Below are 18782 nucleotides of genomic sequence, written 5' to 3' on the forward strand. Positions count from 1 at the left end.
TGCAGACATACAAACGCACAACCGAGACACACACGTATAGCAGGAGGTGCAGACATACAAACGCACAACCGAGACACACACGTATAGCAGGAGGTGCAGACATACAAACGCACAACCGAGACACACACGTATAGCAGGAGGTGCAGACATACAAACGCACAACCGAGACACACACGTATAGCAGGAGGTGCAGACATACAAACGCACAACCGAGACACACACGTATAGCAGGAGGTGCAGACATACAAACGCACAACCGAGACACACACGTATAGCAGGAGGTGCAGACATACAAACGCACAACCGAGACACACACGTATAGCAGGAGGTGCAGACATACAAACGCACAACCGAGACACACACGTATAGCAGGAGGTGCAGACATACAAACGCACAACCGAGACACACACGTATAGCAGGAGGTGCAGACATACAAACGCACAACCGAGACACAAACGTATAGCAGGAGGTGCAGACATACAAACGCACAACCGAGACACAAACGTATAGCAGGAGTTGCAGACATACAAACGCACAACCGAGACACATACACCTGTAGCAGGAGGTGCAGACATACAAACGCACAACCGAGACACACACACCTGTAGCAGCAGGTGCAGACATACAAACGCACAACCGAGACACACACACCTGTAGCAGGAGGTGCAGACATACAAACGCACAACCGAGACACACACACCTGTAGCAGGAGGTGCAGACATACAAACGCACAACCGAGACACACACACCTGTAGCAGCAAGTGCAGACATACAGACGCACAACCGAGACACACACCTGTAGCAGCAAGTGCAGACATACAGACGCACAACCGAGACACACACACCTGTAGCAGCAAGTGCAGACATACAGACGCACAACCGAGACACACACCTGTAGCAGCAGGTGCAGACATACAAACGCACAACTGAGACACACATACATACACCTGTAGCCGCAGGTGCAGACACACAAACACAACTGAGAAACCGAAAACGCTATTTGTTACAGAAGTCAAGATCCCGAATAAGAAGCGGTGACGACAACCAGCGGACCCGTCCGGCTCCTCTCGCCAGAGCGCAGCCATGAAGCCGTCTCCCCCGCTTCTGTGCGGGGCCGGAAGTGACGAAGTGAAGAGGCGCCCCCGACGTTGCTCGGCGACGCACTTCCGGCGCAGGTCGCCGAGAGGGAGAGACCAGCTGAGGCGGCGGTTTCCCTCAACGCGAGTTAACTGTCCTGCAAACTGACCGGCTCCCCTCTTTTGTTTTTTTCCGCGACGCTGTTGGGGGGAGAAAATAAAGAGACATCCCCCTTATTCCGTCCTCCTATGAGGTCGAATGGCCGTGACTAAAGTAGAAAATATGTGGGAAAAAAAACAAGCTCCTTTCTTTTTTGGCGCACTAGGATTAATTTTCGGGGGGAGGGCCGTCTCTCTCTCTCTCTCCAAACCGGGTGGAAACTCTCCCCCCTTCAACCAAGAGAAACGCGTCGTTAACAATAAAACACAGTTACAAACAGCGTCAACTTCCACTTCTGTCTTCGCGTTGTTGTTTTTTTTTTAAAAAACAAAACCATCCCCACCCTCTCAGTTGCTAAAGCCACAGAAAGGAGATTCACCCTCCTCCCTTTATATGAACCTGTTAGCTGTTCCCTGTCCAGTCTGGGGCGGCTCAGTGGGAGAAAGAGAGGATGAAGAATGGCGTCGTCTCCCGGCCCCGGGAACGAGGCATGATGGGAACCCGCTGCTACAGGTGTTTCAGGCGAGAGGGGGGAGGGGCATACCACATGTGGGCGGGGTTTCGCGGCCCCGCGAACCTTATATGGAGTTCCTGTGGGCGGTTCTCAGCCCTATAAGAGAGGCCTGGAGGGTGATCCCAGTTCTTCCAGTGGAGTTGAGGTTTACCTTTGATCAGGTGAAGACTTGTTGGTGTTCTCCGATGGCGGTCTGTTGCGTTTCCCGAGTGTGTCGCTTCTGGTTCCGAACTGGGGGTGGTCTCTCAGTGCTCTGACTGGCTTTAAACGCTCAGTTTGAGCTTTCAGGTTTATCTTCTGCTGTAGCTTTTTTTTCTAGTTGAATAGAATTGCAGCCTGTGTTTTTACAGTATGGGATGGTTGTATTGAAGGCTGCTCAGTGTGGAAATGTGGGAGACTACAGAGGTATTTTTTTTTCCTTCTTGGTTGGGCGGGGGAGTGAGTCCTTCAGGTTCTTGGTGAAGACTTAGAATGTGCCTTTCCTGCAACTGTCTCATTGCTAGGTCAGTCGTTGGAAGTGTCTTCACACCTGTTTGTCTAAATAACTTTTTCCCCCTGTCGTGACAGGATAAATTGGCTCTTTCTCTCTCCGACGGTCGCCTCCGACGTACCATAACCATGTCTCAGTGTCAAGGTAAGGAGGAGTGGAGTGTTCTGCTGAAAAGGTCTGAACAAGGTCTTGTTTATCTGACTTCAAAAATATTCTTTTTGGGACATGCTGTAATAGTGTAAGGCAGTATTGTGTGTGTGTGTGTGGGGGAGAAGTGGTTCCCCAGTCCAGTTGGCCTTATCCCCAGTCTTGTTATCCAACTACGTTTGGGGAGGGATACAGGCCTTGCCCTCCCTGATAAAATAACCTCCCTGTGAATGGATCTGGAGCTTGTGTGCTGGTTTCCAAACCAGTAACCAGCCCCCAGCCCTCTAGGCTCTCGGTACTTGATTTGCTATAATGAGTCGCATGGTGTTTGTAGATCAGGAGCTCCTATAGTGGTTTCTTTTTTTATTGCACCTCATTGACAACATTAAGCTGATAATGGACCAGTGTAAAGAATTAAGTGGGTTTCTGGGCACTCCGCATGTACCATCCTAAATGCTTGTTTTTGACTAGTTCTGGAGAGGGTGGGCTTTGGCGGGGGGGGGGATCCACCTGGATGATGTGACACCAGTCAGTGTGCCAGAACACTCAACCCACAGCAGCTCACAGTGCAGAGCAGAGAGATGGAGCCAGTTCAGAGAGGGGGGTTATTAGGAGGCCATGATTGGTAAGGGCCAATAGAAAATTTGGCCAGGACGCCGGGGTTACACCCCTATTCTTCTCCAGAAACGCCCTGGGATTATTAATGACCACAGAGAGTCAGGACCTCGGTTTGACGTCTCATCCGAAGGACGGCGCCTGTTCACAGTCCAGTGTCCCCCGTCACTATACTGGGGCATCAGGACCCACACAGACCGCAGGGTGAGAGCGCCCCCTGCTGGCCCCACTCACACCTCTCCCAGCAGCAACCTTAGTTTTTCCCAGGAGGTCTCCCCTCCAGGTACTGGCCAGGCTCACACCTGCTGAGCTTCAGTGGAGGGGCTGCCAGTTGTGAGTTGCAGGGTGATGTGGCTGCTGGATATTTCCACTCCCAATAAATGGGAATTCCTAATGATCTCTATAGTGTTTCTGGGCTCTCCACTCGGAGGTATTCCTAGGTCATGGGGATCCCCTCCAACCCCCCCAGTGTGCAGCCCCACCTGGATGATGCTTTCCTAAGAATACAACTGCTCAGCACCCTGGTCTATGGCAATCGAGAGGGCTGATGTCCTCACTTGGATATCCACATTCTCAGTTTGCTCAAAGTGGATGTGCGGTCGTCTTCACCAAGCTTGAGTGCTCGATGTTGTGGAAGCTAAGACTTTAAAGCCAACTTCAAATTTTTTTTTGTCCCACTCAGACCTAGTGCCTGCTGACCAGCAGCTGATGAACGACATGGGGATGTTCCGAGATCTGCTCCCGGCCGCAGAGAAGACGGCTCTGCTCTTCCACCTGTCCTACCTGTGTCTGGCCACCCACCCCGAGCTGGAGAGGAAGCTGAGGCTCAAGGCCACCGAGAGCCAGCAGCTGTTCGCCTCCTCCGAGGTCCTGCTGCTCCAGGTGGGTCTGTGTGCCTGCTGCTCCAGGTGGGTCTGTGTGCCTGCTGCTCCAGGTGGGTCTGTGTGCCTGCTGCTCCAGGTGAGTTTGTCTCTTGGGTCAGAGCTTAAGAACACAAGTTGAGTGATTTTAGGACCTGTCAGGCCCGTTTGGTATCTGCTTCAGTAACTGGGCTGGCCAGCTTGTTCCACACCCCCACCACCCTTTGTGTGAAGTGTATGTGTATCACAATCAACCCAAGATACACTCCACCCCCAAGATTTAATACGTGTAACCCTTCAGCTTGGTGGTGTGGGCATCTAATTAGTGAGACTTTCTCTTTTCATCTGGATCTAATGGAAGACTTGTTTTGGCTCATGACTATTGATGTCTTAGTTCTATGAAACCTATTCTACCTGTTGCCCTAGATCTTCATGGGGGGGGGATGGAAGAACTATACCTTTGGCATAAATGTCAGTGTGATGTTTGAGGAGATGGGTGCTAAAATTGCCATAGAGAGTTGCATTCCTAGTTGAATGAAGGGCCCTTGAACTGGTCAGTTAATACTGAGGACACCCCAGTGGCTTTGTCCTGTGGAAGCCATTTTGGCTCAGGTATAGCTCCATAGAAGAGCCAAAATGGCTGCTGACGGCAGCATGAAGGTCCTACCAGCTGTTTTGTGGTTCTGCAGGGCCACAGGATTTAAGTAGGCCGAATAAGGGGCATCCTTAACTCGAGCGTGAAGGGGTGGGTGGGGGGGGGCGATGGGAGCAATGGTGCTGATGCTTGATCTCTCGCTCGCAGTGCGCCAGTACAGCGACCAACATCCTCGGCACCATGCTGCCGATGATCCGGACGGCGGTGAAGAAGAGGAACGTGGAGCTGGCCAAGAAGTTCCTGGACAAGTCGAAGGGCTGGATCGAGGACATCTGCCACCAGGTGGACCGCTCGGTGGAGAAGTAAGCTCTGGCTTCGTTTTGTGGGAACCAGCCATTGGAAAGAGCCAAAGACTCTGGCTGCTTGTAAGCACATGAAAGGAGATATCCTGTTCTAACTGAGCGGCTTGTTCCCCCTCCCACCCCTCTTGGTGTACAGCACACAACCCTGCCTGGCTCGCTTGCTGGGATTCTCCTGTCCCATAACCTGCGACCTCTCCTCTTCACAAGAGGCTTACCACTCCCATCTCTTCCAGGTACGAAGCTCTGGGCAGGGGCGTGGGCGACACCTGCAGCGACGTGGTCAAGACCAAGGCGGACAAGGAGCAGCAGGAGAAGGAGAAGAGCGCGGAGGCCCAGGCCCTGGAGGGACAGTGCAGCAAGCTGGAGACCTCGGTCAAACAGCTGCAGGGGGAGAGGAACCAGCTGGAGACGGACATCCAGGACAAGAACAAGGAGCTGCAGGACCTCATCATCAGCATCGGGGAGCGGGACCGCAAGTTCGCCATCGTGGCGGCCGTGGTGCCCATCCTGGGCAACATGATCAACGCCATCCAGAAGGCCGCCAATGACCCCAAGGACAAGGCGGCCGTGGAGACCCTCAAGGTCCAGCTGGAGGAGCTGCACAAGAGCAAGGACGCCAAGGTGTCGGAGCTGTGGCAGAAGGAGAAGGAGCTGATCCGGCTGCAGCTGGACTACGCCAAGGTCCAGATCGACATCGGTAGGCAGGCGGGTTGCCAGATCATGGGGCCGCTGGGACGTGTTTTGTGTGGGGTATTGGCTTGTTCCACACCCCTACCACTCGGTGTGAAGAAGCCACTCCTGTCCTGACCGAAGTCCCGTTCTCGGCTTCAAGTCCATAGTGAAGTCAGGATTTAGGGAAATGCGTTTTTATTTTTTACGTGATTGTTTGCTTTTAACAGACCTGAGCTGTCACCAGAGTTGGAAACCACTTCTGTCTCTAATCCATTTCTACCATCCAAGAGTTAAATCTGCCAGCTGAGCTCGGGAGATGATTCCTGCTTTCCTCTTCCTCTGCCTCCCAGGATCCATTGGCGATCCCAGCACGCTGGCGGAGGTCCAGAAGTGCCTGACCAGGATCCAGGAGATCCTGCTGCAGATGAAGAAGTTCTGGGAGATGACTGGCGTGGCACTGGACAACCTCAAGCAGAGGACCTTCGCCGGAGAGGACATGCTGGACTTCCTGGAGGAGTGCGAGGCTGACTTCCTGTCCAGCTTGGATAAGGCCGAGCCGGTCAGTTTGTTTTTCTGCTCGATTCTGGTAGATCCATCTCAGAGGGTGGGGTGGACAGAGCTGTCCTGCTTGGGGTCTCTCTGTCGGGTTGAACTTCTCTGATCTGGTACCTGCTGGCCCAGATCTCTGTCCTGGACACCCCCCAGACACTCTGACTTGTCCAGAAATTGTGCCACAGCACTAACAATCCTACAGGCAGCCCCTGAGCTGCTGATACGCTGGTTAGCATAGGTAGGGGGAGACCTTTCTCCACAAAAGGCAACGCTGTTCTCGGGAAGGAAGAGCCTTCCCCTGGGAAGCCGGGACCCGAATGCCGTGATCTACGTCGTTGAGCGGATGAATTTCCTGGAAGTTTGGCCTCTGCCCTCAACTGTCATCCTAGATATTGTGGGTGGTGGTGGTGGGGGGGGGGCGCTTCCCAGTGGCTTCTGGGATATTACCCCGGTCGCTGAGTCTCATGTCGGTGCTTCTTCTCCCCCTTCCCCGCAGATCTGGAAGAGCTTCTGCAACGTCTGCATGCACGTCCGCGGGATGTTCATCCTGCAGTCCAAGGAGGCCTACAGGTTCCTGGAGGTCAGCCCCTCGGCCCTGAGCAAGGAGCAGTGGCAGCAGGAGTACGACGGCGTGGTGGCGCAGCTCGACAAGCTGAACCCCCCCGCCCCCCAGGAGGCGCTGCAGGTCGAGGGGCCGGAGTAGCGCGATGGGGCCGAGAGAAGTGGGGGCAACCTCCTGACTCAATCTTGGGGTTCGTGGGCTTCTGGCGCTGTGCAGTATGAACCGCAATAAAAAACATTTGAGCAGTACCCTTGTGTTTTGGCACTGTTTTTGCAGCAACAAATGAGTTTTTTTGGGGGGGGGACGATGCAACTTCCCCTCCCCAGCAGTGGGTCCTCGACTTTCTGGATTGTATTGGAAGGGGGGAAATAAGATCTGACGAGATGGCGGTGGCGGCCCTTCTCTGGAACTACATTCCCCAGAAGGCTTTGCAGAGTGACCCGCCATCTGCAGTCAGCTGACTCGTTTGGAAGGACACCATTGGTTCCCTCCCTCGCGCTTAATTGACAGTGCGGTTCTTGGTCTTGCCTCTGCTCTTGGTTTCTGGATTCCCTTTCAGTCACAAGGGAGGGGTGGGGTGTCAAAGTTCAGTCATGCGGTTCATGAAATTGTTCATGCTGTTCTGATGGGGGGGGTCCCTTTGTTTTGCTAAATGTTTCAGCTTCCTCAAATGGGCATGGTAACCCAAAAAGTGCCCCTGGAATAAACTCCTGGCTGAACTGGGCTTTGCAAGCAGATAGTAGCCTTTAAGAAGAAATCATATTTAGGAAGAGTAGACCTGGGATGGTTTTCCTTTCCTTTTAGAAACAAATGTTAAAGGAAAATGAACTATTTTTCCCCTCTCATACTGAGTTCTGACGGTGTTCAAGAGCCTTCTTGTGATGTTTCTTGAGGGGTGGAACAGTGGTTTTAGCGCTTGATTGCGTACCTCTGGTGTGTATTTATAAGCGCCGGACAAGAGGCTGTAGACGTTCACTTCACTGACGGGGAAATAAACTACAACCGGAAGGACCGCCCCAGGAAGAGGTTTCCTAGATCTCTGATTGGTCAAGAGGTGCTGAATGACAGCTGGTTCTACCTATCGGAGCAGCCCCCTTTCCTAAACCGGTCGATCTGAAAAACTATGAACATTTTCGGCCGCGATTTGATTTTGTTTCCTTATCGCCCCGGGATAAATTTCTCTGGACAACCGTTTTTATGCGTTTTTGGCGCATTTGAGCTTTTGCGATTGTGTTTTGCTGGAGAACTGATGCGCTTTCGGGACGTCTGAAAACTGCGACGCGAGATAAATATTCCTATGGAAAAGCAGTATTTTGGTTTTAAAAAAAAAAACAAGTAACAGGTTTATTCCCTGCTGAAAAGAGAAGAAAGAAAACGCAACGTTTCGGCCGTGGATCCTTCTACAGGTGTGAGTATTTTGGTTTATGCTGTTTTATCTGGTTGAGAAAAATAGTGTTGGCAAATTAAATGTAAGTTGTTTTATGACATATAGTCCGCGGTGTTTTGATTTCGCCGGTGAAAATATTTGTATTTATTTTCGCCTTGTTTTTACACCTGTTATGCGGTTTCTGCCCGAGATGTTGTCCTCGGTATTATGCTATTGGTTTGTTTGTTTATTGCCAAATAGATTCGCCGCTGTAAAAATAAACTTTATAGTTGTGTTCAGAGGCTACTGGGAATCTTTTGCGTTTGCGACGTTTTTTAGGAGCGCGTATTGTGTTTGTGGCAATGTACGCTTTGTAGTGTTAAACCGGGGACTGCTGGCCCAGTGTCTCCGACCGGTTATTAAATCTCCGTCTCAGAAGAAATTATTAAGGGTACTGCACAATGTGAGACATTCCGAGATCTTCACAAATTCCAGCAGCCAGATCACCCTGCAGTTCACAACTGGCAGTCCACTGGAGCCCAGCAGGTGGGAGCCTGGTCAGTACCTGGATGGGAGACTCCTGGGAAAAACTAAGGCTGCTGCTGGAAGAGGTGTTAGTGGGGCCAGCAGGGGGCGCTCACCCCGCGGTCTGTGTGGGTCCTGATGCCCCAGTATAGTGACGGGGGACACTGGACTGTAAACAGGCGCTGTCCTTCGGATGAGACGTAAAACCGAGGTCCTGACACTCTGTGGTCATTAAAAATCCCAGGGCGTTTCTCGAAAAGAGTAGGGGTGTAACCCCGGCGTCCTGGCCAAATTTCCCATTGTCCCTTACCAATCATGGCCTCCTAATAACCCCCGTGTGTGAACTGGCTCCATCACTCTGCTCTCCTCCCCACTGAGAGCTGATGTGTGCTGAGCGGACTGGAGCATCATCCAGGTGGGGGCTGCACATTGGTGGCGGTAGTGGGATTCCCCCTGACCTGTAAAGCGCTTTGAGTGGAGTGTCCAGAAAAGCGCTATATAAGTGTAAGCAATTGTCATTATAATTATTACTATTAAATTTGGGAACGTTGTGCAAGTCCCGCATGGGCGCCATGTTTGTGGAGATCAGCGCAGGGCTGCTCTCGTCACGGGCGAGAGCTCAGGAGAATTGTGACGTGGGGGCGGCTCTTCCTGCTGACCGGTCACTGTGGGGTCAGAAACAATAAAGCCAGGAAAACGTATGATATATGTAAAAAAAAATACAGTTTGATCACATAATTTACTTCATTACCTCCTGGCGGTTAAATGTTTTTTTTTTCTCTTGTACCTAGGGCTGGGCGATATGGCCCAAAACATTATCACGATAAAAATGTTCATATCAGTCGATATCGATAATTATCGCGCTAAATGTCAAATCGTTGTTTCTTTCAAGTTTGAAGGCAGATTTTTTTCCTCCTGAGTGAAAGTTGAAGAAACCAGACAGTTAACTGGTCAATTGAGCAACTCTTTTATTTTAAGAACACGACAAACGCTTGCCAACCAGCAGAGACGTTCAGCAAATCTGTGAGCTGCCCGGTTGGCAAAACACGCACGCGCACTCGCGCAAAGCATAAACGTATGTAGCGGGATGGACATCTGGACTGCCTTCCTAGGTGTCAGGTGTAAGGGAGTCGTATCTCACCTTGATCAACCAATCATGGACTGGTAACCCACGTGGGTCTCTGATGCCCACGAAACTTTCAGCCAATCAACGAGCTGAAGTTCCTCCAGGTAAAAACAGGCAACACAGCGAGCCTGGAGGAGGAGAATCTCTAGGGAGAATTCCAGCGGTGGGAGACAATTCCGGGGCAGGACGGCCCAGGAGCAGAAAGGCTCCCAAGGGCAGGACATTCTCGCAGAGCGCGGCCCCTGACCGTCCCGAGACTCAGCCCGGACCACCGTGGAACGGCCCGTGGGTCCGAGTGCCAGAACGTTCCTCTGTTCTAAGAGTCAGGAACGAACCGGTCCTCTTCCTGACCTGCTGGGACACCGCGGTCATCTTTTCTCCCGTGCTCGCAGGCCGGACAGCAGAGCCTGGCCCGGAGCCAGAGAGCGCGGATTGGACAGCAACAAGCCTGCAGCTGCCTCTTTGTGCCCGCAGGAGGTCTGAATCCCCACAGATCGGATGAGTCTTCACCTTCACTGCACTACAGCTCGAGAATTCAATTGCTATCCCAACCAGTTGATATCACTTTAATTCCTTAGAGTTAGGTACTCGTTTTGAGTATCTAGTGGAGACGTTGTGACCAAGTTCATTTCCGAAACGGTCTAAATGAATGATATACCGAACGTATGCCCTCTTGATATGTATAACTCTTTGTGACTGAATGAATATATACCTTTTGTATTCTGATAACCCTCAGGATAAGATCTGTTAGGTTTACATGCATATTGTATGTATTAATAAATGTATCCTTGTGTATTAGTACCTGTGTGTGTGTATGCGTTGTTTGAGTTATAAGGCTATTAAAATAATCAATTTTGTGACTTACTGCTACAGTTAATAATTGTCCCAGTAAATGTCCAAACCCTACAGAACTGGTGCCTCGTGAGAGCACACTACAGTTGTAAGGTCAGCAGGGATTGAAAAAGGACAGCAATTTCAAGTCTGGCTACATATAATAATAATTGCTTACACTTCTATAGCGCTTTTCTGGACACTCCACTCAAAACGCTTTACAGGTCAGGGGGAATCCCACTACCACCAGTGTGCAGCCCCACCTAGATGATGCGACGGCAGCCATAGTGCGCCAGAACGCAGCTCTCAGTGGGGAGGAGAGCAGAGAGATGGAGCCAGTTCAGAGAGGGGGGGTTATTAGGAGGCCATGATTGGTAAGGGCCAATGGGAAATTTGACCAGGACGCCGGGGTTACACCCCTACTCTTTTCGAGAGACGCCCTGGGATTGTTAATGACCACAGAGAGTCAGGACCTGGGTTTGACGTCTCATCCGAAGGACGGTGCCTGTTTACAGTCCAGTGTCCCCCGTCACTATACTGGGGCATTAGGACCCACATGGACCACAGCACCCCCTGCTGGCCCCACTAACACCTTCCAGCAGCAACCTTATTTTTTTCCCAGGAGGTCTCCCCTCCAGGTACTGACCAGGCTCACACCTGCTGAGCTCCAGTGGGTTACCAGTTGTGAGTTGCAGGGTGATATGACTGCTGGCTATGTAGGTCCCATTAGATTGAAATCGGGACGTTGAGTGGGCAACTCAAGGACATTGTGCTTCGGGTTTTGAATTGTTGTCCCAAAGAAAGGTACATTTTCCAGGTTTTTGGACACTCCACTCAAAGCGCTTTACAGGTCACGGGGAATCCCACTACCACCACCAGGTTTTTGTTTTTTAGCAGACTGAATCAGATTATCCTGTATATGTGATTTTAATTTAATTTCTCCAGTAAATGTAACCCTCAGTTTTGGGTTCAACTAGATATTTCGCTGTGCATTTGGACCAAAACTAGCTCCCTTCCTTTAACTTTGCCATGCAGACCAGCTTTGTGGAGAGACTGAGATATTGATTCATGGGTAGCTTTCTCCCATCTCTGCCACTGAAGTCTGTTGCTCTTTTAAAGCCCAAAACTGGCTTTCCGAGGACATCCTGAACCGTTTTCTTCCTTGCCCACCTGCTTACTTTAACAGTGTAGCCCGATCTCGGCAGTGTCTCAGTGATAGTTTATTCCTGGGTTAATAATAATAATAATTGCTTACACTTATAAAGAGCTTTTCTGGTGTGCCGCACTCCCTCCTGCTAAATACACAAGCAGACGTTCTGAAAAACTTGAAATGTGCGAAATCAGCACAAATGTCCCCTGCAGCTATTCAGGTTGTTTTGTTTTTGTTTTTTTGTACCGCAGAAAAGTCCAAAGAGCGACAGCTCGGCAGCAGTTTCCCTAATTTCACACGCTAGGGTAAAAAACGAGATTGGCACGCGCATTGTGAAACAGAGCAGAAAGAACCCTTGCTCGCCCTGGATTCGCCCACCGGGCAAATCGCCGGCGCCAGCAAGGAAAACGCTTACAAACGGAAAAATGACAACAGCCCTAAAAGCCAAACGGGAACTGAGAACAAAAGCCACCGTGCTCCCAGTTCTGCCGAGGTCAAAACAAACCGAGGGCCGCGTCTCAGCTCTTAACAGATCATCCCATCACTAAGAGTCCAGGTGGGGGCTGCACATTGGTGGCGGTAGTGGGATTCCCCGTGACCTGTAAAGCGCTTTGAGTGGAGTGTCCAGAAAAGCGCTATATAAGTGTAAGCAATTGTCATTATAATTATTACTATCAAATTTGGGAACGTTGTGCAAGTCCCGCATGGGCGCCATGTTTGTGGAGATCAGCGCAGGGCTGCTCTCGTCACAGGCGAGAGCTCAGGAGAATTGTGATGTGGGGGCGGCCCTTCCTGCTGACCGGTCACTGTGGGGTCAGAAATAATAAAGCCAGGAAAACGTATGATATATGTAAAAAAAAATAGTTTGATCACATAATTTACTTCATTACCTCCTGGCGGTTAAATGTTTTGACATCAGAAAAATAGTTCATTTTCCTTTATTTGAAATTTGTTTCTAAAAGGAAAGGAAAACCATCCCAGGTCCACTCTTCCTAAATATTATTTCTTCTTAAAGGCTACTATCGGCTTGCAAAGCCCAGTTCAGACAGGAGTTTATTCCAGGGGAACTTTTTGGGTTACCATGCCCATTTGAGGAAGCTGAAACATTTAGCAAAACAAAGGGACCCCCCCCATCAGAACAGCATGAACAATTTCATGAACTGCATGACTGAACTTTGACACCCCACCCCTCCCTTGTGACTGAAAGGGAATCCAGAAACCAAGAGCAGAGGCAAGACCAAGAACCGCACTGTCAATGAAGCGCGAGGGAGGGAACCAATGGTCTCCTTCCACACGAGTCAGCTGACTGCAGATGGCGGGTCACTCTGCAAAGCCTTCTGGGGAATGTAGTTCCAGAGAAGGGCCGCCACCGCCATCTCGTCAGATCTTATTTCACCCCACTTCCAATACAATCCAGGAAGTCGAGGACCCACTGCTGGGGAGGGGAATTCAAGGCCCTTGAGCCAGCCTGTCTATAAGTGAAGTTGCCTCATTTCCCCTCCCAAAAAACTCACTTGTCGCTGCAAACAAAGTGCCAAAACACAACAAATGTTTTTATTGCGGTTCATACTGGACAGCGCCAGAAGCCCACAACCCCAAGATTGAGTCAGGCGGTTGCCCCCACTTCTCTCGGCCCCATCGCGCTACTCCGGCCCCTCGACCTGCAGCGCCTCGGGGGCGGGGGGGTTCAGCTTGTCGAGCTGCGCCACCACGCCGTCGTACTCCTGCTGCCACTGCTCCTTGCTCAGCGCCGAGGGGCTGACCTCCAGGAACCTGTAGGCCTCCTTGGACTGCAGGATGAACATCCCGCGGACGTGCATGCAGACGTTGCAGAAGCTCTCCCAGATCTGCGGGGGGGGCGGGGAAGGGGGAGGAGAAGAAGCACCAACATGAGACTCAGCGACCGGGGTAATATCCCAGAAGCCACTGGGAAGTGCCCCCCCCTCCCACCACCACCACCACCCACAATATCTAGGATGACAGTTGAGGGCAGAGGCCAAACTTCCAGGAAACTCATCCGCTCAACGACGTAGATCACGGCATTCGGGTCCCGGCTTCCCAGGGGAAGGCTCTTCCTTCCCGAGAACAGCGTTGCCTTTTGTGGAGAAAGGTCTCCTCCTACCTATGCTAACCAGTACATCAGCAGCTCAGGGGCTGCCCGTAGGATTGTTAGTGCTGTGGCACAATTTCTGGACAAGTCAGAGTGTCTGGGGGTGTCCAGGACAGAGATCTGGGCCAGCAGGTACCAGATCAGAGAAGTTCAACCCGACAGAGAGACCCCAAGCAGGACAGCTCTGTCCACCCCACCCTCTGAGATCGATCTACCAGAATCGAGCAGAAAAACAAACTGACCGGCTCGGCCTTATCCAAGCTGGACAGGAAGTCAGCCTCGCACTCCTCCAGGAAGTCCAGCATGTGCTCTCCGGCGAAGGTCGTCTTCGTGAGGATGTCCAGCGCCACGCCAGTCGTCTCCCAGAACTTCTTCATCTGCAGCAGGATGTCCTGGATCCTGGTCAGGCACTTCTGGACCTCCGCCAGCATCTTGGGGTCGCCAATGGATCCTGAGAGGCAGGGGAAGAGGAAAGTAGGAATCATCTCCCGAGCTCAGCTGGCAGATTTAACTCTTGGATGGTAGAAAGGGATTAGAGAAAGAAGTGATTTCCAACTCTGGTGACAGCTCAGGTCTGTTTAAAGCAAACAATCACGTAAAAAATAAAAACACATTTCCCTAAATCCTGACTTCACTATGGACTTGAAGCCGAGAGCGGGACTTCGGTCAGGACAGGAGCGGCTTCTTCACACCGAGTAGTAGGGGTGTGGAACAAGCCAATACCCCACACAAAACACGTCCCAGCGGCCCCATGATCTGGCAACCCGCCCGCCTACCGATGTCGATCTGGACCTTGGCGTAGTCCAGCTGCAGCCGGATCAGCTCCTTCTCCTTCTGCCACAGCTCCGACACCTTGGCATCCTTGCTCTTGTGCAGCTCCTCCAGCTGGACCTTGAGGGACTCCACGGCCGCCTTGTCCTTGGGGTCGTTGGCGGCCTTCTGGATGGCGTTGATCATGTTGCCCAGGATGGGCACCACGGCCGCCACGATGGCGAACTTGCGGTCCCGCTCCCCGATGCTGATGATGAGGCCCTGCAGCTCCTTGTTCTTGTCCTGGATGTCCTTCTCCATCTGGTCCCTCTCCCCCTGCAGCTGTTTGACCGAGGTGTCCAGCTTGCTGGACTGTCCCTCCAGGGCCTGGGCCTCCGCGCTCTTCTCCTTCTTCTGCTGCTCCTTGTCCGCCTTGGTCTTGACCACGTCGCTGCAGGTGTCGCCCACGCCCCTGCCCAGAGCCTCGTACCTGGAAGAGACGGGAGTGGTCAGCCTCTTGTGAAGAGGAGAGGTCGCAGGTTATGGGACAGGAGAATCCCAGCAAGCCAGGCAGGGGTGTGTGCTGTACACCAAGAGTGGTGGGAGGGGGAACAAGCCGCTCAGTTAGAACAGGATATCTCCTTTCATGTGCTTACAAGCAGCCAGAGTCTTTGGCTCTTTCCAATGGCTGGTTCCCCCAAAACGAAGCCAGAGCTTACTTCTCCACCGAGCGGTCCACCTGGTGGCAGATGTCCTTGATCCAGCCCTTCGACTTGTCCAGGAACATCTTGGCCAGCTGCACGTTCCTCTTCTTCACCGCCGTCCGGATCATCGGCAGCATGGTGCCGACGATGTTGGTCCCCGTACTGGCGCACTGCGAGCGAGAGATCAAGCATCAGCACCATTGCTCCCATCTCCCCCCCCTTCAAGCTCGAGTTTAGGATGCCCCTTATCCGGCCTATTTAATCCTGTGGCCCTGCAAAACCCCAACACAGCTGGCAGGACCTTCACGCTAATGACCTTGCCGTCAGCAGCCATTTTGGCTCTTCTATGGAGCTATACCTGAGCCAAAATGGCTTCTATAGGACACAGCCACTGGGGTGTCCTCAGTATTAACTGACCAGTTCAAGGGCACTTCATTCAACTAGGAATGCAACTCTCTATGGCAATTTTAGCACCCATCTCCTCAAACATCACACTGACATTTATGCCAAAGGTATAGTTCTTCCACCCTCCCCCCCACCATGAAGACCTGGGATAAGGGGTTGAAAAGGTTTCATAGAACTAAGACATCAATAGTCATGAGCCAAAACAAGTCTTCCATTAGATCCAGATGAAAGGAGAAAGTCTCACTTATTAGATGCCCACACCACCAAGCTGAAGGGTTACACGCATTAAAACTTGGGGGTGCAGTGCATCTTGGGTTGATTGTGATACACATACACTTCACACAAAGGGTGGTGGGGGTGTGGAACAAGCTGGCCAGCCCGGTTACAGAAGCAGATACCAAACGGGCCTGACAGGTCCTAAAATCGCTCAACTTGTATTCTTAAGCTCTGACCCAAGAGACAAACTCACCTGGAGCAGCAGGCACACAGACCCACCTGGAGCAGCAGGCACACAGACCCACCTGGAGCAGCAGGACCTCGGAGGAGGCGAACAGCTGCTGGCTCTCAGTGGCCTTGAGCCTCAGCTTCCTCTCCAGCTCGGGGTGGGTGGCCAGACACAGGTAGGACAGGTGGAAGAGCAGAGCCGTCTTCTCTGCGGCCGGGAGCAGATCTCGGAACATATCCATGTCGTTCATCAGCTGCCGGTCAGCGGGCACTAGGTCTGAGTGGGACAAAAAAAATTGAAATTGGCTTTAAAGTTTTAGCTTCAACAACCTCGAGCACTCAAGCTTGGTGAAGACGTCCACACATCCACTTTGAGCAAACTGAGAATTTGGATATCCAAGTGAAGACATCAGCCCTCTCGATTGCCATAGACCAGGGTGCTGAGCAGTTGTATTCTTAGGAAAGCATCATCCAGGTGGGGCCGCACACTGGGGGGGCTGGAGGGGATCCCCATGACCTAGTAATACCTCTGAGTGGAGAGCATTAGGAACTCTTGGCTTAACGAGAATTATCTGAACCATTTGTTCCCAGCTCTTGAACACGATGGGGCTTTGACTACTGTAGTTTGCTCACAAAAAGAGTCACCACCATGTAGACTTTAAAACCCTCCTGCTCACCTATAAGGGTCCGCGTGGCTTGGCACCTCAGTACCTGTCTGAGCTATCATCGCCCTACTCCCCTGCTCTCCTTACTCTCCCCCCCAAGCCCGTCTGCATTGTAGGGGTGACAGGGCCTTCTCCTGTTGTGCCCCCAAGCTCTGGAACTCTCTGCCCAAGGATATCAGAGAGTCACCTTCTCTAAACTCCTGCCAATCCAGAGTCCAAACCCTCTTCTTCAGAAGAGCCTTTATTGAACTGGTTCTGTTCTTCACCCCTCTGCTTCTCTTCGTACCACCATCCACAGTCTCCTCTGTACATTGTGATTGTGTACTCTTACTTATTGTTGTCATCCTGTAAAGCGCTTTGAGAAGCCACCTTTGAGCAGGAGGATTTTAAAGTCCACACAGAATTTGACCGGAAGCCAGTGCAGGGACTCCAGGATAGGAGTTATGTGAACACTTGCACCAGACCTGGTCAGGATTCTGGCTGCTGAATTTCGGACATTCTGCAGTTTGTTCAGAGTAGATTTAGATACCCCCAGCGAGTAGAGCATTCCAGTAGTCAATTCGAGAGAACACAAATGTGTTGATCAGCTCTTCAGCCACAGTTAACGATAGCACAGGGTGTAGTCTTGCGATATTTCTGAGGTGAAAACAAGATTTTTTGGACAGTATACTGTCCGAGTTGGACCGAGTTTAAGAGTCAGGCGTGCAGCCTGGAGAGAACTGGGGCTGGTTACTGGTCTCGAAACACACAAGCTCCTGTGTGAACCAGATCGATTCACAGCAAGTTTATTTTACTGGGGAGGGCAAAGCCTGTATCCCTCCCCAAATATAGTTAGATAAGAGTGGGGTGCCCTGAGCTGTAAGGCCAACTGGGTTGGGGAACCACTACTCCCCAATACTGCCTCACAATTAAACAGCATGTCCCAAAAAGAAAATTCTTGAAGCCTCCTTACCGTGACACTGAGACATGGTTATGGTATGCTGGAGGCGACCGTCAGAGAGAGAGAGAGAGAGCCAATTTATCCTGTCACGACAGAAAAAAAAGATGTAATTTAGACAAACGGGTGTGAAGACACTTCCAATTACTAACCCAGCAATGAGACAGTAAGCAGCCCAATTGGGATTGAGTGGAGAAGCAGGAAAGGCACAGGCTAGTTCTTAAACAAGAACTTGAAGGACCCACTCCCCCACCCACCCAAGAAGAAATAAAACCTCTGGAGTCTCCCACATTTCCACACCGAGCAGCCTTCCAACACAACAGTCCGGCTGTGACACAGGCTGCAATTCGCTTCAATTAAAAATGCTCAAGTTGAGCTTTTAAAGCCAGTCAGAGCGCTGAGAGACCACCCCCAGTTCGGAACCAGAAGCGACACACTCAGGAAACACAATAGACCCCTAGCGGAGAACACCAGCAAGTCTTCACCTGAACCCAGCCCTGAAAGACCACTGTCTGAACCTCGACTCTACTGGAAGAACTGAGAGCACCCTCCCCCCTTCCGGGCCCCTCTTATAGGGCTGCGCACTGCCCACAGGAAGTCCATATAAGGTTCGCTGTTTGTAACTGTGTGTTATTGTTAACGACGCGTTTCTTTTCTCTTGGTTGAAGGGGGGAGAGTTTCCACCCGGTTTGCAGAGAGAGGAGGGAACTCAGTTGATCTGGCAGCCCAGTATGTGATCTCCTACAGAATATGTCAATATTTTATAATATGTCTTTGTTGTAAATGTCTGTAACATGTCTGTAGATTTTATTTTACTTCTATTTTTTGTTTTGTTTAATGTAAATATCATTACTTTCATCTGCTTTGGCAACACTGATTGTACCCATCGGTCATGCTAATAAAGCACCTTGAATTGAATTGAATTGAGAGGCCGCCCTCCCCCCCCGAAAATTAATCCTAGTGCGCCCAAAAAAAAAGGAGCTTGTTTTTTTTCCCCATATTTTCTACTTTGGTCACGGCCATTCGACCTCATAGGAGGACGGAATAAGGGGAATGTCTCTTTATTTTCTCCCCCCAGCAGCGTCGCGGAAAAAAAAGGAGGGGAGCCGGTCAGTTTGCAGGACAGTTAACTCGCGTTGAGGGAGACAGGGCAAACCGCCGCCT

The 18782-nt window shown here is 51.3% G+C and overlaps 2 protein-coding genes across 2 annotated transcripts; one reads left to right on the forward strand and one right to left on the reverse strand.

Annotated features, from left to right (window-relative positions):
* The first annotated feature begins 1866 nt into the window (after positions 1-1866).
* LOC107076117 (uncharacterized) lies at positions 1867-6853 on the forward strand. Its single transcript, XM_069198262.1, has 7 exons — positions 1867-1911; positions 2318-2384; positions 3685-3884; positions 4665-4819; positions 5053-5516; positions 5842-6050; positions 6540-6853. Exons 2-7 carry the CDS (start codon positions 2369-2371, stop codon positions 6744-6746), a joined length of 1251 nt encoding a protein of 416 aa, XP_069054363.1. The 5' UTR covers positions 1867-1911; positions 2318-2368; the 3' UTR covers positions 6747-6853.
* Positions 6854-13132: 6279 nt separating this feature from the next.
* Positions 13133-18209, reverse strand: LOC138242702 (uncharacterized). Its single transcript, XM_069198264.1, has 7 exons — positions 18104-18209; positions 17634-17704; positions 16094-16293; positions 15183-15337; positions 14490-14953; positions 13956-14164; positions 13133-13450 (listed from the first exon to the last, which is right to left on the reverse strand). Exons 2-7 carry the CDS (start codon positions 17647-17649, stop codon positions 13247-13249), a joined length of 1248 nt encoding a protein of 415 aa, XP_069054365.1. The 5' UTR covers positions 17650-17704; positions 18104-18209; the 3' UTR covers positions 13133-13246.
* Between the last annotated feature and the right edge of the window lie 573 nt (positions 18210-18782).

This window comes from Lepisosteus oculatus, chromosome 14 (genome assembly GCF_040954835.1).
Source record: "Lepisosteus oculatus isolate fLepOcu1 chromosome 14, fLepOcu1.hap2, whole genome shotgun sequence".
Classification (NCBI taxonomy): Eukaryota; Metazoa; Chordata; class Actinopteri; order Semionotiformes; family Lepisosteidae; genus Lepisosteus; species Lepisosteus oculatus.